The 21,762-nt window shown below is 53.2% G+C and overlaps 1 protein-coding gene across 1 annotated transcript in view; it reads left to right on the top strand.

The window, feature by feature from the left end:
* Gtf3c1 (general transcription factor IIIC subunit 1) overlaps positions 1 to 21,762 on the top strand; it is a 43,813-nt gene that overhangs the window by 9,454 nt on the left and 12,597 nt on the right. The window contains exons 5-20 of the mRNA XM_090357880.1: positions 850 to 946; positions 3,590 to 3,713; positions 10,343 to 10,504; positions 12,569 to 12,684; positions 13,068 to 13,371; positions 13,643 to 13,830; positions 14,889 to 15,025; positions 15,331 to 15,484; positions 17,217 to 17,320; positions 17,918 to 18,102; positions 19,002 to 19,259; positions 19,416 to 19,561; positions 20,173 to 20,270; positions 20,585 to 20,681; positions 20,787 to 20,964; positions 21,276 to 21,414. Of these exons, the coding sequence (XP_090214006.1) occupies positions 850 to 946; positions 3,590 to 3,713; positions 10,343 to 10,504; positions 12,569 to 12,684; positions 13,068 to 13,371; positions 13,643 to 13,830; positions 14,889 to 15,025; positions 15,331 to 15,484; positions 17,217 to 17,320; positions 17,918 to 18,102; positions 19,002 to 19,259; positions 19,416 to 19,561; positions 20,173 to 20,270; positions 20,585 to 20,681; positions 20,787 to 20,964; positions 21,276 to 21,414 (2,487 nt within the window). The remainder of the gene's footprint in view (positions 1 to 849; positions 947 to 3,589; positions 3,714 to 10,342; positions 10,505 to 12,568; positions 12,685 to 13,067; positions 13,372 to 13,642; positions 13,831 to 14,888; positions 15,026 to 15,330; positions 15,485 to 17,216; positions 17,321 to 17,917; positions 18,103 to 19,001; positions 19,260 to 19,415; positions 19,562 to 20,172; positions 20,271 to 20,584; positions 20,682 to 20,786; positions 20,965 to 21,275; positions 21,415 to 21,762) is intronic.

Genomic DNA, 21,762 nt, shown 5'->3' with positions numbered 1-21,762 from the left:
GGGCTTAAACTTGGGGTCTGGGCACTGTACCCGAGCCTCTCTATGCTCAAGGCTTAGCTCTACCACTTTGAGTGTCCTAAGTTTCTAATCCATCTTTTTTTTTCTTTTGTGGATCATGAGGCTTGAACTCTGGGGCTGTGCCTTGTTCCTAAGCTCTTCAGCTCAAGGGTACAGCCCTACCCCTGGAGCCACAGCACCACTCCCTGTTTTCTAGTGATTAATTGGAGACAAGAGTCTCACGGACTTTAGTGCCTGGGCTGGCTTTGAACCTTGACCCTCAGATCTCATCCTCCTGAGTAGCTAGGATTACAGGCGTGAGCCACCACAGCAGGCTCTGATCCATCTTTTTTTTTTTTTTTTTTGGTGCTTATGCTATCCTAGGGCTTGAACTCAGGGCCTGAATGCTGTCCCCGAGCTAAAAGCTCAAGGCCAACTCTACCACTTGAGTCACAGTACCACTTTAATTGGTTAATAGAAGATAAGAGTCTCACAGACTTTAGTGCCTGGGCTGGCTTTGAACCGATCCTCAGATCTCAGCCTCCTGAGTAGCTAGGACGACAGGTGTGAGCCCCCAGTGTGCCTCACCCCTATTTCTGTTTTTAACAGTAAGGCTTCCTTAATTGATCACACTGATCATCTGAGCTACTCAGGTGGCTGAAGTCTGAGGATCGTGGTAAGAAAGTCTGCGAAACTCTTACCTTTAATTCACCATCAGAAAACAAGAGGTGTTACTGTGGCACAAAGTGATAGAGCACTAGCCTTGAGCCAAAAGAACTGGGGATAGCGCCCACCTCCACACACCTGTTCTTCAGTGGCCATCTGAACCCTGACCGGGCTGGTTCATTACAGGAGGAGCAAATACGACATTCTCATGGAGAAGCTGTCCATGATGCTGAACGCGCGCAGTAACCAGATGGAGACGCTGGGCAAGCTGCGGGAGGAGCTGGTGAGCCCCCTCCCCTCCCTGCTGCTCCCCCAGCCCCTCCTGCGCACTGGCTGGGCGTGTGTGCGTTGCTGCATGCTCAGCAGTGAAGAGAGAAGCAGCAAAATGTGTGGAAACAGCGCTGCTCTGACAGTTCTCCGTGCTCCTAAGACCTGTAGGCTAGCCATAGCACTTAAAATCAGAAGGCAGGTTTTCTGGGTGCTTGTAATTGCTCCCCAAAGGGACGTGGTCTGTGAACCTAGTCCTCGGGTGTCACCTGTGCCATGCAGGTGGGGCGCTGATTTCCATCTTCCCAGTTTCGGGGAGGGGGTGTGGGGCGGTCAGACCTCTTCCTGGCCTGGCCTGTTCAGACACTTCCTATACTGAGATGGCCTACAGACATGTGGACTCTTGGCTGCCCTGGAAGTCAGAGGCACCACACCTGGGCCTGCAGTCGCCCATGATGGCAGGTAGCTGTATTCCTTGTAGCCTGAGCAGCCCCTCGGCTCCCACTTCCTGTCTCATCTCAGACCCTGAGCAGAGTCAGTGCCCTGGTTGTCCCTGTGTCCTCTCTGCTGTTTGGGTAGGAGAGTGCATCTCTCAGTCTCTATTCAGTGTCGAAAATGGAAGGTAACCTGAGAAAGCCTCTGTCCGGAGGCAAAACCCAGAAACTTGTGGCCCCTTTAGCATGTCTGTGCCGTGTGTGGCCCCTGTGGATTTTGGAGACTGGGCCTCTGATCCGTCTGCAAAGTCCCCTGGGGTCGGGGCCAGCGTGCCTTGTGATCAGATCAGCCGTGTGGACCGTGTACACTCCAGGGCCTCAGATTAAGTCAGAACTGTGTTCTGCGGAAAGGTGACAAAATTGGGAATGCGGGAAGGGCAGGTCCCACAGTCACCATCACAGACCTTCTGACAGGGGCAGCCTGTGAACACAACAGCAAACAGCTATGTACCCAGGGAACCAGGAAGAGCCACAGAGCAAGCGACAGTCAGGCAGGCCTCTCCCTGGCATAGCAGAGATGGTGGGCTGACAGCAGTGGGGATATTTGCAGCGATCCGAGAGCAGCAGTGGAAGTGTGGCTGGGAAGGAAGACGGGGCCAGGCTGAGGAGCTAGAACTGGAGCCTCGGGATGGTTGTCTCAGCGCTGCCCAGAGAAGCTACAGGTGCCTGTGATGGGCCAGGCCGGGTACCATCTGCTTAGGGGTGGGTGTGATAGATGGGTGTCCACAGGGCTTTCCCCATGCTGGGGGCATAGCTAGATTAACTGTAGGTGCCATGTGCAAGCCGATGGTTCCAATGAGCCATCTGGGACTTGTCTGTATTTTTGGATATCCATATGTTCTGCTGCCCAGCAGCTAGAGTGCCAGCCCATCTGAGCGAGGATCACAGATGGGTGCCAGCAGCAGCCTAGAGCCACTGGCTGCCTAGCTTCCCTCCTCCCCCGCAGTGTAAGGACTTACTCAAGTGAGGACCAGACAAGGGGCCAGAACCAGGCCTGCAACTTCCTGCAGCTCTGTAGCCAGGGGTATGGCAGGAAGCTTGGAGCACTGGGCACCTAGGTTGATATCCCCCTCCCCACTGAGGGACATGGTCTTCTGTCTGATGCCTGGTGCCCGGTGAGCAAGTTCCTTTAGAAAGAAAGGCCTCCTGTGCAGCAAGTACATCCCCAGGGGCCTTGGTCACATCAGCCTCGCAGAAGTGGATTGATGACACTCAGTCCTTCTGAATCACATTCTAGACAGTTTTACCAATGATTGTAAAACTGTTTACTATGCACTGCGTGTGTGTGTGCGTGTGCGTGTGCGGATGTACTTATAAGTGTCAGGTGAAACATGCTCTTGCTCTCTTACCTTCCTCAACCCCTCCTTGCATCTTCTTTCCCCCTCCTATAATCAATAGCTAGGATTATTCCATTTGGGTACGGTGGCTCATGCCTGTAATTCTGGCTAACTCATGAGTGAGACGGTGAATGGATTGTGGTTAGAGGCCAGCTCAGGCAAAAAGTTGATGAGATCCCATCTCAACAAGTTGACTGGTAGTATGGGCTATGTAGGAAGCATAAGAAGGATGATCATAGTCCAAGCAAAAACTTTGCACCCTATCTGAAAAATAACCAAAAATGGTTGGAGCTATGGCTCAAGTGGTAGAGCACTAGCCTACTCAAGTGCCAGGCCCTGAGTTCAAATTTTAATACCATGAAAAGAAAAAGGTAGGGTTATTTCTGTGCTAGTCTGGTGTGTGTGTGTGTGTGTGTGTGTGTGTGTGTGTGTGGTAGAACTTGAACTCAGGGCCTGGGCACTGTCCCTGAGCTCTCTCACTCAAAGCTAATCCTCTGCCACTTTGAATCACAGCTCCACTGTGGTCTTCTGGTGATGGTTTATTGGAGCTAAAAAAAAACAAAAACAAAACTCACAGACTTTCCTGCCAGGCTGGCATTGAACGGTGGTCTTCAGATCTCAGCCTCCTGAGTTGTTAGGGTTACTGGTGTGAGCCACCGGTGCCTGGCTTGGCCTGGATCTTGTTCTGTGTCCCTGACAACACAGCGTGGCCATCTGTGCTCACTACACCTCGTGTTTCCTCAATAAATTCAGGACCTGCGCCTATGCCGCCCTGGCTTTCAGTTTCCCAGCCTGCTTGATGGTAGCTGTTCCCTTGTGTCTCCACAGGGGCTCTGTGAAAGGACATTTAAACGTCTCTACCAGTATATGTTGAACGCCGGGCTGGCCAAGGTGATATCCCTTCCCTTACAGGAGATTCACCCTGAATGTGGACCATGCAAGACCAAGAAAGGTAAAGGTAGAGCCTCAGGCTCTGGGCCCCGGCTGGTGATTTTCCCCTTGTCTCCTCCATCAGGCTAGGCTTTGCACACTCTCTTTTGTCTCCACACGTGGGGCCTAGCTAGGGGCCTTCCCCATTCACCTGCCGACATCCTTGGTTGTGCCCCCGCTCCCCAGCATTTCAGCCACCATCAGCCTTGGTCAGCACATCAGTGTATCACAGACACAGAGGTGCGGCCACCACACATATCTCCATAGTGAAAGTTGGTCACCAACGTGACCTTGTGGTACAGTCAGGGATGCTGTAAACACCAGCGCTCTGTCACTGGTTACAGCACACTTTAGGTACCTAAAAGGTACGGCCTCTGAAGTCAGCATAGAAATGTACAGTAGGTACATCAACCAGTAACTTATTGCTTGCCATGATCGAGTGTTTGTGCACTGTGTTGGAGATACAGGAGAAATGTGCTGTAGTGCCCCAGGATGGGGTACCCCAACACAGGGTGTTTGTGTCTCTCTAAGAGCCTATGACAGCACCCCTGTGTCTGTACCCATAGTCACCAAAATCTTGATGGGCAGCCAGAATTCTAGTGCCATCACTTTCCAGGACTCAGGAGAGGCGGGAGGCAGCAAGCAGTGGAGGGGGGGGGGTTGGGGAGGGAGGGGGAAGCAGGTGTGGAGCGTGGGACCTCTACCTCCTGGACTACTGGGTGCTGAGCAGCCATAAACCAGACTGTGTGGTCTAGGTCTAACTTTGGTTCCTTTGGCTCACAGCATGGGCGATGTTGAATTCTTTGCTGGCACTTGAAAAAAAAAAATCAGTCATTTTCACTCACATCTGACTTTCTCCCTGTGTCCTTGAGTGGCAGCCGTCTGGGCAGATATCCATCAGGGCCCCTTGCCTGGGGCTGGGCAAGTGGGACTTCCTGGAAGAAGGGTCAGAGAAGAGTGGCTTTGGCTCCTATGTGGGGTGGAAAGGCCGGCATTTAAGTTGTCTCATACCTGTGCATGCTAAGCCCCCAAGCTTGGTCATAAGAATCCCATCGCATCTCTTCCTGCCATAACACACACACGCACACACACACGCACACACACACCCCTCTACCTTTTTCAGGCTCAGACCAAGGGCTCCTAGCCCTTCCCTCTTGTCCTGAGGTCCACTGGCTCAATCATGCACCAAGACCTATGTCAGAAGCCCCTTGAGCAGTGGCCATGCCTCCTGGTGTGATAGTCTTAGTGCTTATAACTGAGTGGGGACTAAGTACCTGTTTAGTGAATCCACTTAACCCAGGCCACTTTGGTTCCTTCCTCATGTAAGACTAGGGGTGCTATGATTTCTTTACCTTTGCAAAACTAATGTTAACTTCTTCCCTCTAAGCCAAGGTGCTATGAACCAGAGGGCTTAGTTAATAGCGTGGATGCCTTTGTGTAAATTTACAGGTGTACCTGGGTGTGTAGGAATCCCGGTTTGTATTTAGGTGTGTTTACATGCATGTCTCACTACACAGAGAGCCACAGTGAACTGGTTAGCAAAAGGCAAAATACCTGGCATGCGCTGTTTACAAATGTGAGTGGTTTTTCTTTTTTTTTTTTTTTTCCCTCAGTGTTTACCAACCATCCTGTGTTGATTGAATTGTTGGGAGACAAAGAGTGAAGAGATGGGAGGTGAACTGTTAGTCTCTCCCAACTCTTCCACTGCCAAAGTGTGTCAATGGGAGTTTGTGGATTCAGCGTCTGGGCGTATTCCTCATTAAACAGTGTGTGGATGGGCAGAGAGTGAGGGACCCCTTCCCTATCCAGCTGCTCTTAAGAGATACACAAGCTGGCTGCCTAAAATCCTAGCTACTTAGGAGGCTGAGATCTAGGATTGAGGTTTGAAACCAGCCCAGGCAGAACATTTCATTGAGGTCTTATCTCCAGGTAACCTGCAGAAAGCTCGAAGTGGAGATGTGGCTTGACTGGTAGAGCACCGACCTTGAGCTAAAAACCTAAGGGACAGCCTGTTGCTGGTGGCTCATACCTGTAATCCTAACTACTCAGGAGATCTGAGGATCGCTGTTTTGAAACCAGCCGGGCAGGGAAGTCCTTGAGGTTCTTATCTCCAGTTAATCACAGAAAAAAGCTGGAAGTGGAGGTACGGCTTAGGTGATAGAATGCTAATCTTGAATAAATGCCTAGGTCATGAGTTCAATCCCTAGGACTGGCAGAGAGTGTGGGCAGGGGAAGGAAGGAAAGAAGGATGGAAGGAGGGAGCAGAGGGAAGGAGAGAAGAGAGAGAAAAACAACAACCAACCTGAATTTCTATATATTGATAATAATCTGAAGAGCAAATTAAGAAAGCATTTCTATTCACAATAACTTGGAAATATATTTAACAAAAGAAGTGCAAACCGAATGCAGGAAACTATAAACCCCTGCACCAGAGATTTTCAATTAAATGAATGGAAGAGCATCACATATGCCTGGATTGAGAGACTTAACATTATTAAGATAATACTCTTCCACAGACTAATCTGATTTCACACAGTCATGTCTGATTTCCAGCTGACTTGGTGTAAATTGACACCAGTTCTAAAATTGGAAGGAAATGCCAGGGAGCCATGGTGCCAAAACAATCCTGAGAAAAGTACAGAGGAGAGCACACAAGAGCACTGACCCAGGGCAGAACTGAAGGCCAGAACAAACTCGTGCACCATTGCTCACTGAAAGCCCAGAAGGCCAATCCTGGCTAAAGAAAAAAAATCCAGGCTGAGTTGCCAATGCTAGGCAGGGGGTGTGGGGAATCAGGCTGGCTGAGAATATTCCAAAAATCACCTGGTGTTGGGCCTACAGGCGTGTGAACATAATAAGACTACTGACCCGCACACACCAACTGGATGAATTGTGTAATAGGTTAATTAAATCTCAAAGCTGCTAAATTTTTAAATAAAAATAAAAACCAGGATACAAAACAGGGCGCAGCGAACTAAATTATGATCATTAAAATGGCAAAAGGGGATATTTAATATGTTACAGCCAGATGAAAGTATAAAACCTATGTGCAAAGAGAAATGAGCCATATTAAGAATGGCCATGTGCAATAAAATCAATATAGCTGTGTCAGCTTCAGAACCAAGAAACTGGAATTAAAAAAAAAAAAAGAAACCAGGGAAGCAAAAGTTAAAGAGTGAGCGTGAACATAGACTAGCACAAGGTTGTCAGAAATTTTAATAGTGTTGAAAATTACCAGCATGAGAAAAGTTGTTAGAACAGATAAAAGTAAGCAAAACTGATTAAAAGGCACCTGGTAAAAAGAAAGAGCAATCACAATTGTTAATAGCTAAAACACATTATGTGGAAGAAGCAAGGCATTTTCATATAGGGAGATTGCTAGAGCAGAATTTAGGAGGACTCAGAAGGGCGTCAAGCGTACAGGAGCGTTTACAAGTTTACAGGGGCAGGGGCCACGCTAGAGGAGGCTTCTGCATTTTCTAGAACAATTATTTTACCTCTGTACCACTTCCCCTTAAGCAGTGCCCTATCCACCTCCCTCAGGAATCATGTCCATGCAAGCAGGGCTGTAGAAGAGAGCACTTGGGCTGAGTGGGTGTGTGTGTGGGGGGGGTGAGGGGTGAGGGCTTCTGGGAGCTCAGCTTGGGGCTGACACCACTTGGGGCAGATGAGGCAGGAGGCTTCCTTTCAGCCCGCCAGGTGTGGGCATGGTGTAGTGGCTGCCATCTGCACTCTAGGCCAGGAACACCACACAAAGATTTCCTAACCTGTGCCATGCGTGAGTCTCTGCCTCCTACCCCCTGGGCTTGTCCTAAGGCATTGAAAGAGGCAAGAACCAGGCAAGCCGACACACTGTTATTATCCCTCTTGTGGCCAGCCTTGGGGGAGGAGCCCTGTAAAAGCATTCCCCCACCCCCTCCCCACACCACCTCTTTGCATTTGGCTGCAAGGAGACTGGGCCTCCAGTCACTTCTAAGGTTGCAGAGCGGGTCATGTGGTTTAGGAATCTGAGTCCCCGCTGTAGACTGCTATCTGGGCCAACTGGGAGGCTGGGTGAAAAGGTGGTTGCTAGCACCTGGAGCCTGAGCGAGGGCCAGGAGAGAAAGGCAGCTCCTGAAGTGCCAGCATCCCTTCTTCCTAGCCATTTTCCATATTCACTGCTTTGTAACTGGTTTTTCCATATTCACTGCTTTGTTCCTGGTTGGTTGGTTGGTTGGTTTTTTAGTTTGGGTTTTTTTTTTTTTTTTTTTTTTTTTTTTTTGGTGGATGGTGGGGCTTGAACTCTGGGCTTGGGTGTCGTCCCTGAGTTCTTCAGCTCAAGACTACCATCCTACCCCCTAAACCACAGCGCCACTTCCCGTTTTCTAGTGGTTAATTGGAGCTAAGAGTCTCACTCTCCTTTAGTGCTCCGGCTGGCTTTGAACCTTGATCCTCAGATGTCAGCCTCCTGAACGGCTAGGATTACAAGCATGAGCTACCTCGCCTGGTTGCCTTGTCACTTTGACACTTTACCCCAAATCAACCTACAGTGTACTCTGCCTGGACAGACCTGCATTCTGCTTCCCTTCTCCAGGACCTGTCCCTTTGTGTGCTGTGCCTGGCATGCCTGCCCTCTTCCTCCTAATGTGCCTCCTGTGTGTCCTTGCCCCTCCAGGCACACACCATTCCCCTTCACCTCCCAGCACCAGCTTGGGTGAGGCCGCAGCGCCTTCTCAAGCCCAGTGCACGCTGGGAGTAGAGCTGTGGCATGTTTGGCACTGTGGATGTGCACAGAGCTCTTGGTGTCTCTCAGGGCAGAGGCTGATGTTGTATTATCAGTGCCAAGACTGAGGCTCCCTTTGGTGGAACCAGAGCTCAAACCCAGGCTGGCATGACAGCTAAACCCATGGCCCTGCCAGTTTCTCCTGGCTCCGCCCGGCAGCTTTCTGAAATACAGAATAAATGTTTGTGGAATCAAATGGATCTGGAGTCCCCAAGCAGTCTGGTGACATTTTCAGCCTCCGTTGACAGGGTTTGATATTTGATCCTCATCTGTGTTTTTCTAGGTTGTCATGGGACTGATAGTGAGGATAAATCCAGTAGCAAGTGTTAACTGACCATTGTTACACGGCAGACTAAGTGATCTCTGAGGCAGGTGGGAGGAAACTGAGGCACCGAGAGAACATGTCACCCAGCCAGGGGTAGATAGTGGACTCCAGAGCCCACACTCCTCCTCATCAGAAATCACCCAAGCTTGTTCTTACTTTGTTTCTCCTGGGGCACAAGAAAGAGCGTTTGCTGGGTGCATGACAGAGAAATGCTGTGCGCCACAGGCAGAAGTACACAGCTCCTGACACCACCCGACCCCTGGCTACGTTCCTCTGTCCACTGAAGGCAGCGCTGCCTCACTAGGCCCAGGAGCAGTCTAGCCCCAGCACCGCCAGTGGTGAGCAGCTGGCTAACAGATGTCATGGTGCCTCTGATGCCTCCCTGTAGGCCAGGGCTGGTAGCTCACTCCTGTAATCCTAGCTACCCAGGAGCGTGCGACGTAGAGGATTGCATTTTAAAGCCATCCTAGGCAGAAAAAGACTCCCATCTCTAACTAACTAGAAAGTGCTTGGGTTGGAGCAAGCAAGCTGAGGGAATTCAAGGTCCTAAGTTCAGCACTGGGTCAGTGCTGGCTCTGCGTCTGGGTAGCTTCATCACTCTAAACAAGCCCCCAAGCCTAAGCAAGTCTGTGCTTTGGCACCCACAAGTGGAGTGAGGCTTGTGGGGACCTGCCTGCCTCAGGGTGTGAGGTTTTCTGGGTTCATTAGTGTCATGTCTGTGGCATAGTGCCTGGCCCAAGGCCCTGACCGGGGGTTGGGTAGGGGTCCCCTGGCCTCTTCCTGATTCTGGAGGCCGTCTACCTCCCTCAGCTGTGGTTCTGTTTCTCCTCTAGCTTCAGGCTGGAATGTGTCTCCCGGGCTCTGAGTCTTAGGAGGACTCTGCTGCTTCATGGTCCCACCCTGGCCAGCCGGAATCCTCTCCTTATTCCACAGTCCTGCATGGGACAGGACCCACAAACCCTAACTGCACGCCTGCACGATCCCTTTTGTCACCTAAGATAGGGTGGTCGCTGCTGGGGCATGGAGGGCATTTCTCTGCTTCCCACGCTGCCTGGGACGGCCCTGCCCTACCACTCCTGAGCTGGGAAAGTGCCACCACCCAGTTCATCGAGCTTCTGCAATGAAAGCGCCGTTGGGGGTTTCTCATGCTCAGCCCTGGTGGCCTTTGCCTTTCTTAGTTGTGTTTTCATGGGATCCCCAAATGTACCAGAAAGGCTGGCGGAAGGGGTTGTGCTGCTCCCCCTAACCCTTGCGGGGGAGTCAGCAAGTGCTGCCAGTATAGCTCTTGAGCGCCCCCTGCCGGCTGGGAGAGAGAAGTGAGGAGGGACTGGTGCCTTTAGGATAATGTTCTACCACTTGAGCCACACCTCCACTCTTCACTTTCTGCTGATTCATTGAAGATAAGTCTCATGGACTTCCCTGCCTGGCCTGGCTTCAAGTCCCAATCCTCCGGTGTTAGCCTCCTGAGTGTCTAGGATTATAGGTGTGAGCCACCAGCGCCCTGCTCGTTTACTCAAGCGCGTGGATGGGTTTGTATACGCCATGACCCATGTGCTGTCCCCAGGGACGGACGTCATGGTGCGGTGTCTCAGGCTGCGGAAGGAGTTCAAGCGCAAGGTGGACGATGACCATGATGATGACGATGACGAGGAAGTCATCTCCAAGGGCGTGCCCCCGGTGGACATCGTGTTCGAGCGGGACATGCTCACGCAGACCTACGAGCTCAGTGAGTCCCGAGCCACTGGGGCCAGGCAGGGGATCGGGGCTCTGCTGTGGTGCCATGCCACACCGGGAAGTGTGCCACCGTGCCACAGTGCAGCTCTCAAGGCCATTGCCTTCCAGGCGCTTGGGCTTTGAGATCAGCCGATGGCCACCTCGCTGGGTGAGCAGCAAGGCCTGGCCTCTGTAAGGTGGGTGTATTCCCAGAGGTTCTTAGACAAGTAGAAGCGTTAGCATCTGGAGAGGTGCCCGTGTGAAGCGGTTTAGTAGGGGAATTGTTTTATGTCCCCCCCACCCCATAGCCTACTGAGCCATGGTGCAAGCCCAGCAGGTGGAGGCCCGGGATGGAAAAGGTCTCCCAGATCCAGGAGAGAAATAACGCTTGACCAGCCGTCCCTAATTCGCCCAAGTGTACATCTAAAGTTAGCCACACTAGCTCAGTGTGAACACAAACGATAGGAGTCTAAAAGGTCCAGGGCAGCGCCTGGCGTGCAGAAAGCTCCCAGAAGACTCGCTGTTGGTCTCACCCCATTTCCTGGTACTATAATGAAGTGCCTGAAACTGAACAGTTTATAAAGAAAAGAGGCTGTGTGTTTGTGCTGTTCTGGGGACTTGAACCTCAGGGCCGAGACACTGTCCCTGAGCTGTTGTGTTCAAGGCTAGTACACTACCACTGAGCCATAGGTTCACTTCTGTCTTTTTAGTCGTTACTTGAAGATAGGTCTCGTGGATTTTTTTTTTTTACCCCAGCTGACTTCGGACTGTGATCCTCAGATTGCAGCCTCCGGAGTACCTGGTATTATAGATATGAACCACTGACCCCTAGCAGCAACTTTGTATTGACTTAGCAGTCTGGAGGCTTAGGTTAGGTGCTGGCATTGGCTCTGGTAAGGGCATTGTCTTGTGCCACGTTGTAGAAGAAAAGCAGGAAGGCAGCCAACGTAAAAGAGACACAACACAAAGGGTATCCTTGTGTCTAGAAAAACCAGCTCTCAAGGTAACTAATCCTGTCCCTGAAAGTAAGAACTCCACCCTTATCCCAGACGCCTTCTAACAGCCCTACATCAAGAATGAAGCCTTACTGGGGAGCCATCTACTGTCCCCTAAAGTTCCTTCCAGGTGAGGTATGAATGGCTTTGTCCCTTAGAGATAGATGGGACAGCAGCAGGGAGAAATGCTTGGGCCAGGCCACACAAAAGCAGAGAGCAGTGAGGCACCGGCCAGTCCTTCTTTCCAGAAGCTGACTTGATCCTTCCCCTGCCCACGGGACGGGGAAGTGTCTGGTGCCCCAGTGCCTGTGTGTGGAAACAGGAAGGTGAAGAGTGCACACTTGTATAGGTGAGGCTAAGGCAATAGGATCCACAATCTCCAGAACAAAAGTTTCTGAGTTAACAATAACTCTGGTTCTTTTTAAAACGGTGTCAGTTGCTCGCTCCTATAATCCTAGCTACTAAGGATGCTGGGATCTGAGGGTCATGGTTCAAAGCCAGTCCAGGCAAGAAAGTCAATGAAAATCTTATCCCCAATTCTTTTTCCTCCTCCCTCTCCCTCTCTCTTCTTCCCTCTCTCTCCCTCCCCCCCCCCCCCACTTAGTTCTGGGGCTTGAACTCAGGGCCTGGGCACTGTCCCTGAGCTTCTTTTGCTCAAAGCTAGCATTCTGCCACTTGAGCCACAGCGCCACTTGTGGCCTTTTCTGTGTATGTGCTTCTCAGGAATCAAACCCAGGGCTTCATGGGTGTTAGGTAAGCACTGTACCACTAAACCACATTTCCAGCCCCTCTCATCTCCAATTCCCCACCCCAAAACCTGAAGTGGAGCTGTGGAGCCCCACGAATGACAAAAGGAAGGAAGGAGTCACCTTGATGTGTGTGGAAAATACTGAGGTGGGAAAGCCACCTTCCGACGTGGGGTGAGGTGCTGGCTATGGAGGTCAGATGAGGAGCACCCCTGGAGGAAGGGGAGTTACTGTTGCGTCTGGGGCAGCATCCCTAGGAGAAGGTGAGAGGCCTGGCAGGAAGGTAGCCAGGGGCCAGGCCGGGCTGGTGGGGCTCAAGTGTGCTGTTTCTCCCAGTTGAACGCAGAGGCACGAAAGGCATTTCTCAAGCTGAGATCCGCGTGGCCATGAACGTGGGGAAGCTGGAGGCCCGAATGCTGTGTCGGCTTCTTCAGCGGTTCAAGGTTGTCAAGGTAACGTCCTGCCCGCCCCCCCTCCCCCGCCCCGTCTAGCCGGGAGGCCATTCGCAGGCCCACTGCTTGGGCTGTCTCCACTCAGTGAGGCTCTCGTTTGTGTTTGCTTTTCTGAAAAGTAAAGGAGTGCTAGGAGCTGGGGGCTATGTCTGTAATCCTAGGAGGCTGAGCTCTGAGGCCGGCAGTTCAAAGCCAATCCTGGCAGGAAAGTCTGTGAGACCCTCAAGGTTCTGGCGGCCTCCACACACGGCCTCGAGGTCACAGTTAAGGAAAGCGTCCCAGCAGGCTGGGGCCTTTGGGGGAGGACAGACAAGGGTGCTAGGCCGGAAGGGGGCCCCAGTCTCTGGAGTGTGCTGAGCGTGTGCACCTCCCCCCCTCCCCAGGGCTTCATGGAAGATGAAGGCCGGCAGCGGACCACCAAGTACATCACATGTGCCTTCGCCGAGGAGAGCGACCTGAGCCGCCAGTACGCGCGGGAGAAGGCCCGCGGTGAGCTGCTCACCACCGTCAGCCTGGCCTCCGTGCTGGAGGACGCCCTGCTGCCCGAGCCCGAAGGAGAAGACGCCTTCCTCTCCGAGTCGGACAGCGAGGAGGAGGGCCGCGCCCCCAAGCGCAAGGGCCGCGCACACCAGGGCCAGAAGGACGCAGGGCCCGGCGCTCAGCCCCACCACTCTACGCCAGGCAAAGGTAGGGCGCACAGGGGCTGCGAGCTGTGCACCCCGAGGGCTGGCCTGAGTGGGACCCCAGGGCGTGCCCCGCGTCCCGTAGTGGTTGCTGGGGAGGGCCTGGCCCCGCGATCTGCATCCTCCATGGCACATGCTCTGGCCCCACGATGATCTACCCCAGGGTTTGCGTCTAGGAATTGTGGGTTGGGGCCAGGTGGCGTGGCGGTGTCCCACCACGACCTGCAGTGAGCCCTCCTAGCCTCCGCGCATCCTCCAATTTGCCCTCCTCACAGGTGGCTGGAAGGCCGGAAACCCGATGAAGGCCCTGCCATCTGCTTCCCTGGGGGCCGCTGAGGAGAAGGGCTTGGGGGTCAGAGACGGGGACACCAGCAGCTCCTCCGACCTCGCAGCCTACGGCTCTCACTGCGTGGAGAACAATAACGGGGACATCGCCGTGATCGAGGAGGTCCGGCTAGATAAGGTCAGTAGTGTTGGGGAGCAGATGTGAGGGCTCATAAGAGGCCGGGCAGTGGACGGCCTCGAGCATCCCCTGCGCTGTTGAACCCCGCATGGATCAGTCTCTAACAGCCACATCTCGTTCACACACTCCTTTCCTAGAGTGGCCGCATACATCACTAGCATGCCCCTCTGATTTTGATGGTCGCTACGGAGGGGAGGATTCTACAAGAGTGCAGGGACACAGAAGGGTGTTTAAGGCAGGGTCTCAGGTTTAAAGCACGTGGTAAACTTCTCCCCTTGGTGAGCCATTTGGCTCAGGATGTCAGCTCTGCAGGGTTGGAAACCTGCTTCAAGGGCAAGGCCAGTTACATTGTAAACATCTAATTAGGAAGCAGTTCATTGTGTTCAGACACTGTTCTAAAGACATGGTAATTCAAGGCACCCCTCAACCACCACCTGGGGAGGAATGAGCACACAAAGCCTTTCCTAGCACAGGTTCAGTTAGCCTGTGCCGCCGCCGTGTCTCCAGGTGCCCTATGAGCATAGAGCTCGGCTTCTGCTGTAAGGACCCTGTGTGGAGGCCCCACAGCCACAAAAGAGAGCTAAGGGCCCGGCCTGGGGTGAGCTGCCATTTCCTGAGGGTGCCTCCTATGGGCGGAAGTGGCCCCAAGCGACTGTGCTGTCCTCATTCGGGTTCACTGCGGATAGATGGCCCAGGGTTGAGCTCCTGAGGACAGGAAGGAGACGTTGGTCACATGTCCTAATATCCTTGCTGAGCTGCTGCCTTGTGAACCCCCCCCCCCCCCCCCCAGTCACCTTGGCCAGCAAGGCCAGGCTTCTGCTGTGAGCTGAGAACAGAATCGGGAAGCTTGAGGACAGTGGTCTCCCATCCACAGAGACTGGCAGAACCATGGAACGGTGCCGGGTTGCTGGCCCCGCCTCACCTGAGAGCCGGGAATGGGGCTAGGGGGATGGGATCCTGTCCACTGCCGCCGACCTTGTGTTTTGAGCAAGAGGGGTGCACACCCCTCAGGTGGGCTGTCCCCAGCCTCGCTGAGCCCCTGCCTCTGGCTCCTCCAGGAGAGCAGTGGTTCCCAGAAGAGTGGAAGGCACAGCGGGGGCCAGGACAACTCCCACAAAACCTACCGCCTGCTGAAGCGCAGAAACCTGATCATCGAGGCCGTCACCAACCTGCGCCTCATCGAGAGCCTCTTCACGTGAGCCCATCCCCCGCCCATCCCGTCCGTCCCCTCTTCATGGGAGCTCGTCCCCTTCCTGTCCCCTGTCTGTCCCCTCTTCACATGAGCCTGCCCGTCCCAGAGCCCTCCCTCTGAATGGCTGGGAGAGGACGAAGGATTGCTTTTGCTTTGCCTTCCCCTGAAGAGCGCTTGCTGGACATTCCAGGACATCTGCCCGGTGTGGGAAGCCCCTGTGATTCCTCTCCAGTGTGCATCTGCACGGGACTCCGTGGCCTTCCACGTGGCAGTGGGGAAGATGACCTGCTTATTTTGTTGTGTGGCAGGATCCAGAAGATGATTATGGACCAGGAGAAGCAGGAGGGCGTGGCCACCAAGTGCTGTAAGAAGTCCATCGTCCGCTTGGTGCGGAACCTGTCTGAAGAGGGGCTCCTGAGGCTCTACCGGACCACAGTGGTCCAGGACGGCATCAAGAAGAAGGTAGCGGCTCTTGCCCTCGTTTTCTACTTAACCTGTTACTGCTGCCCACGAATCTTGGAGTGACATCTCTTTTATTCTACTAGGGCTTTTTTTTTTCTTTTCTAAGTTTCCTATTAATTTTCTATTTAAATTACTCTAGATTTTTCCAGGGGGTATAGCAATTATAAGTATGCGCTGAAAGAGTCACAGAAAACATAGGCTTTAATATGATGCTAGCTGACTGAAGCTATTACACTCTCAACCTTGGAGAGAAAAAAAGTTCAGCTTTTATCACTTAAAACGGTAAATGTCACCTTTAATTACATCGTGTTAAATTACTTGTTATATGGTTGTGTCAATATTCTGTTGACAGAAAACAGTTTACTTCCCCAAAATAATGGAATGTCTATTTGTTAAATATTTCTAAGCACTCATGTAAAGGGGCCCCAATTCCAGAAGCCAGGTTATAAGTACACTGCATCTTGGTCACTGTTACCCCTTTGATTGCTGTCACCCACTTTGCAATGGCTTCTTTTTTTTTTTTTTTTTGGTCAGCTGTGGAGCTTGAACTCTGGGCTTGGGTACTGTCCCTGAGCTCTTTTTTCACTCAAGGCTAGCGATTTACCACTTTGAGCTACAGCTCTACTTCTGGTTTCTGGTGGTTCATGGCAGATGAGATTCTCATGGACTTTCCTGCCCAGACTGGCTCTGACTCTGATCTTCAGATCTCAGCTTCCTGAGTAGCTAGAATGACAGGCATTGGCCCCCAGTGCCTGGATCAACATTGTTTTGTTTTTTGTTTTTTTTTTTTTTGGTGGTGGTGGTTATGGGGCTTGAACTTGGGGCCTGGGCACTGTCCCTGAGCTTTTTTTTTTTCTTTTTTGCCAGTCCTGGGCTTGAGCTCAGGGCCTGAGCCCTGTCCTTGGACTTTCTCAAGGCTAGAGCTCTACCACTTGAGCCTCAGCACCACTTCCAGCTTTTTTCTATGTATGTGGTACCGAGGAATCGAACCCGGGTATTCATGCATGCTAGGCAAGCACTTTAACCACTAGGCCAAATTCCCGGTCCCTGTCCCTGAGCTTTTAAGCTCTAGGCTAGCATTCTACCACTTTGAACCATAGCTGACTTTGGACCATGATCCTCGGATCTCAGCTTCCTGAATAGTTAGGACTACAGGCATGACCTCCGCGCAATGGCTATTTTAAAGAGAAATTTTTATTTTGCCTTAATTTCTGGCTCCATTATTTCTACATCAGAGTAATATAAAAATATCCTGACAGATTTTTTTTTTTTTTAATGTGGCAAGAGAGGCAGGGAGAAGGTAGCAGTGGCGCTAGCTCCCCAGAGACACCCATTTGCTACCATCCCATAGCCTTGGAAGGCAAATCAAAAGCAATCCTACACCCTATCCTGGCCATTCAGAGGGAGAGCTCAGAGACAGGCAGCCACCTGCCTTTCCACCAGATGGAAGCCTTGACACTTGTGGCACGGGAGAGGCAGGTACAGGATTTAGCAGAGCAGGTATAGGGCACAGCTCCAGGCAGCCTGGGAGCCCTGCAGGCTGTGATGAGGGCTTAGCCAGGGCACCGCAGTTGGATCTGAACAGCAGATTGTCATAAGCACAGGTCTGGTTTGCTTCTTGGAATTGCCTTCTGGATCGGTTAGACCCACGCAGCGCTGTTGTACTGGAACTTGCTCTAGACACATTGTGGCTTCTTTGGCCCGCCCTCCCTCAGTTCCGCCCTTTCTGCAGGTGGACCTGGTCGTGCACCCATCCATGGATCAGAACGACCCTCTGGTCAGAAGCGCCATTGAGCAGGTTCGCTTCCGCATCTCCAACTCAAGCACCGCCAACAGGCAAGTGTCTGCCACACCCAGGAGTCACTCCTCAGGGCCACCTAGGCCCTGCTTCCCCCCTCCCCAACATCAGCACTCTCTCATTTGAGCAAGTAGCATGGTCCTCCCAGCCCAAGGGGTCCCTCAGGCTCCAGGTTGCCTGCCGCCTTTGCCCTCAGCCTCTGTCGTCTGCGGGGCCAGCTGCCCAGTCTCGTCGTGGCACTGAGTGGCTCTCCTTTCTGAGCTTTGGGCATCTATACAGGCTGAGGGAAATTCTCAGGAGTCCAGAGGTGGCCTCTAGTGGCCCAGCTCACCCTGACTGCAAACTCGAATGTATGGCATGCTCTGCCACCATGTCCTGCTTGCTGTCGTGTGTAATGGCGGAGGCCCAGGACTCTGGGCTCCGTCCTTGGGTGGCAGCAGTAGCCGTATAGGCAGGTATGTGCCTCTGGGGACCCCCATCCCCATGCCTTGGTCACCGAGGCAGATAGCATTAGTGCACATCATTTGAGCCATGGGGAGTGAGTATGAATGCCAGGCGCCACAGGCTTGGTTTGATCGCCACAGACAGACCCACCATTCTCCCAGCCCTTGAGTTGCCTCATGACCCATGTGCAGGGTGAAGATTCCCCAGCCCCCAGCACCCCAAGAGGAGGTGGAAGAAGAAAGTCATGAAACCGAGGCCCAGAGCGCCCCAGGAGACACGTACCTAACCAGCCCCTCCAAGTCCGACAACACTCGGGCCAAGAAGACAGAAGAGAAAATGGGCGTGCCTCCCCTTAAAAATTACAAGCCAGTTGTAGGTAAAGAGCCGTGCCTGGTGTGTGATTGGTTGGATTTTGCTTCTTCTGCACTCGGGTGTGAGGGCCTTCAGCGTTCTCCACTCAGCTCTGTCAGGTCTCACTCACCAGCTAGGCCCCAAGAGAGCGTTCATCATCGCTGCTATCCCAGGTCCCTCACTGCAAGGTGGATACCGTTCTTGTCTGGTGGACTGGACCAGGCTGATGGGTGGCCTGAGCTGATGCCCAAGCCCAGCCCAAGGACTTTGCTCTCAGCACCAGTGCTTTTACTCAGTACACTTAGCTGAAACATTCCATTAGCCACAGGCCATTCCCCCATCACTAAATGCCCATGTGGTTTTCCTGGTTCTAACCGCGCCAGCTCTTCCCTCTTCCCTACCAGTCTGCTCCAGCAGGTGCTCAGTGCTCTGTGGTCAGGGTACTACTGGAGAAGGAGGGCTGCCTTGGCATCGCAGGGCCCCAGCCTCGCCACCAGCAGTGTCTAGCCTGGGGCATGGAAGCCGCAGAGGCAGTTTGCCTGGTTTCCCTCCAAGGGTGCCCCTTGCATGGCACTGCCCCGACACAGGCTGGACTGAGCGTGGATCCCCAGCCACGTGGCCTGCCCTGTAGTGGGTGGGGTCAGCCACCATGCCTGCTCCTGTGTGGTACCCAGCTCCACTGCGAGCAAGTCAGAGCCCATCTAGAGCAACAGAAAAAGGAGGCTCAGGCCTCCGACCATGCCTGTCAGGCCGCCTCCTTCCCCTCAGTATTTCTCTGCTGGCCGTGTCCATCTGATGTGCCTATTTCCCACCAGGGAGGGAGGACCAAGCAAGCTTGGCATCTCCTGGGCAGTCATTTGAGGTACATTGAGCTGAATTTTAAGCTTCAGTTTCTCAAGCACCACCCTCCCCTCTCTCCTTCAGTTCCTGGACTTGGGCGTTCCCTTGGGTTTTTGCCCAAAATGCCTCGGCTGCGGGTGATCCACACGTTCCTGTGGTACCTGATCTATGGGCACCCGGCCAGCCACACGGTGGAGAAGACGAGCTTCAGTAGTGAGAGGAGGTCGGGCAAGGCAGGGGCCCCGCGCTCCTCCCTGGGAAGTGACTGGGCAGCCTCCGACGCCAAGGATCTCCTTGAGGGCATTGCCCAGGAGACTGAAGTGGAGCCCACCCCAGAGACAGGTGGGAGGGCCCACCATGTCCCCGTCCCCTGGTGCTCCCAGAGTGCTTCCTGACCCCGGCCCCCTGTCCCACTCTTCTGTCTGATAACTGAGACAGCCTCGCCATCAAGAGTGGATCACCTCCACCAAGAGTGATTCCCTCTGCTTTCCTTCATAGTGTACGTGGACGACGCGTCATGGATGCGCTACGTCCCTCCCATCCCAATCCACAGAGACTTTGGCTTTGGCTGGGCTCTCGTCAGTGACATTCTCCTCTGCCTGCCCCTCTCCATCTTCATCCAGATTGTGCAAGTCAGCTACAAGGTACTGGTGACAACATGGGGTGCATACACCTGGTGAGGAAAAGTGCCTGGAGCTACAAAGATGGATGGGTGGATGGATGAATGAATGAATGAATGAATGGGGGGGTGCATGGATAGATGGATAGATGGATGACCAGTAGGTGGATTGGTGAATGGATGGTATGGGTAGGTAGATGGATGAATCATGGGTGGAGAGAGGGATGGATGTATGGATGATGGGTGAGTGGACTGGTGGATAAATAAATGGGTGGATGGATGGATGGGTGGATGGATGGATGGCATATACTAAAGACTTGTTTTTCTAGCTAGATCTTTCATTTGGATAGGCAGAAAGATAATTATGGTACAACAAAACATGGCTTTAGAAATTAGGTAAAATAGAAACTAGCTGTATATCACTCCCAGAAGGAATCACTGCTCATGGTTTTGGTACTTTTTCTTTTAGTCTTTTTTACTGTGCTGTGTATGATGTCTGTCGCCCCAGCAACATGACTCGGTGGCTGGGAGAGCAGAGAGGCAGACAGCAGGGATGGGGAGAGGGGGGTCCCTTCCCCAAGTCTAGTGGTTGTCCCTGGCCTCGGACTGGGCTCAACTTGCAGATGGCTTCTGTAGGTAGACAAACTCGAGGAGTTTCTGAACGACCCTCTGAAGAAACATACCCTCATCCGGTGCCTCCCCAGGTCCATCCGGCAGCAGCTCCTATACAAGAGGTGAGGGCCTAGACCCCAGCTCACGTCCCTACTAGGCCAGGGGGGCGGGGCCCTTGAAGAGGCGCCACCCTCATGGCCAGAAAGCCTCAAGTTTTGATTCCTTCTGTCGCATTTGCTCTCCAAATCAAGCCCAGGTGTGGGCCGGCCTTCTTTCTACCCCTGCTCGGGGGTAGGAAGGGCAGCTCTGGGCCTCTCCCAGTGCCAGCTGGAGGCAGCCCAGCTAGAAAAAAGAAGCGCCCATGTGCCTGCGGAGAACCCGCCCCCTGCCTGCGGCTACCCCATGTTGTGGGCATCAGCTCCCCTCTGTGTTGCAGGCGGTATATCTTCTCGGTTGTGGAGAACCTTCAGAGACTGTGTTACATGGGGCTTCTGCAGTTTGGCCCCACAGAGAAGTTCCAGGACAAAGACCAGGTAATCCCCCCCGCCCCCAACCAGCCCCAGGATCCTGACCACCAAAGCAGCCGGAACACTGACCACCCCCTCCCCACACCTCTCTCCCGTGGGGCTCCCCTGCAGGTCTTCGTGTACCTGAAGAAGAACGCAGTGATCATTGACACCACCATCTGTGACCCCCACTACAACATAGCCCACAGCACTCGGCCCTTCGAGCGGCGTCTGTACGTGCTCGAATCCATGCAGGACGTGGAGAGTTACTGGTTTGACCTGCAATGCGTCTGCCTCAACACCCCACTGGGTACTGTCGTCTCACTGGCCACGGCCTCCCTCTGTAACCAGCCCTCAGAGCTCCAGTGGCTAGCTTGGAAGTGACAGTGTTGCGTCCCCCCCTCCATGGGTTTAATCCTAGCTTATGTGCAGGAACTAAAAGTGGTGGCTGTGCTGCCTGCCCCGCTGTCCCATATAGACTGCTGGGCAAACTCCCTGTTTTAGGTTTCCTTTCCTCTGACCCCGCCCTGCCTTTCCCAGCGCCAGGTCCTCACACCTGGGGCAGTGGTGTCAAGCACCCCTGTAAGGCTGAGGCCACTGAGGTCGTCTTTGTTCTTCCAGGCGTGGTGCGCTGCCCATGTGTCCAGAAGAGCAGCCAGGGGCAGGGCGAGGAACAGGAGGGCAGCCTGCAGAAGGAGCAGGAGAGTGCCATCGACAAGCACAACCTGGAGCGCAAGTGTGCCATGCTGGAGTACACCACGTGCGTCCCCCTTCCTCTGTGCTGTCCTCAATCCCTGGCAGCTCTGCCATGTCAGGGGCCTCAGCCCTGCTGATGCCATGGGGCCCTGAGGCCCAGAGCCCTGCAGAAGCAGCAGTTGGTAGTCTGTGAACACATGTAGCATCGATCACTTATTTAACCTACATATTGTTTTTCTTTTTTTTAAACCAGTCCTGGGGCTTAAACTCAGGGCCTGGGCACTGTCTGGGTTTTCTCAAGACTAGCACTCTACCACTTGAGCCACAGTACCACTTTTGGCCTTTTCTGTGTATGTGGATTCCGAGGAATCAAACCCAAGACTTTGTGCATGCTGGGTAAGCAGTCTGTTAC

Source organism: Megascapheus bottae, chromosome 25, assembly GCF_031878675.1.
Source record: "Megascapheus bottae isolate mThoBot1 chromosome 25, mThoBot2.hap1, whole genome shotgun sequence".
NCBI classification, from domain to species: Eukaryota; Metazoa; Chordata; class Mammalia; order Rodentia; family Geomyidae; genus Megascapheus; species Megascapheus bottae.
The sequence above is the reverse complement of the archived record's forward strand: the minus strand, read 5'-3'. Positions and strand labels throughout refer to the sequence as shown.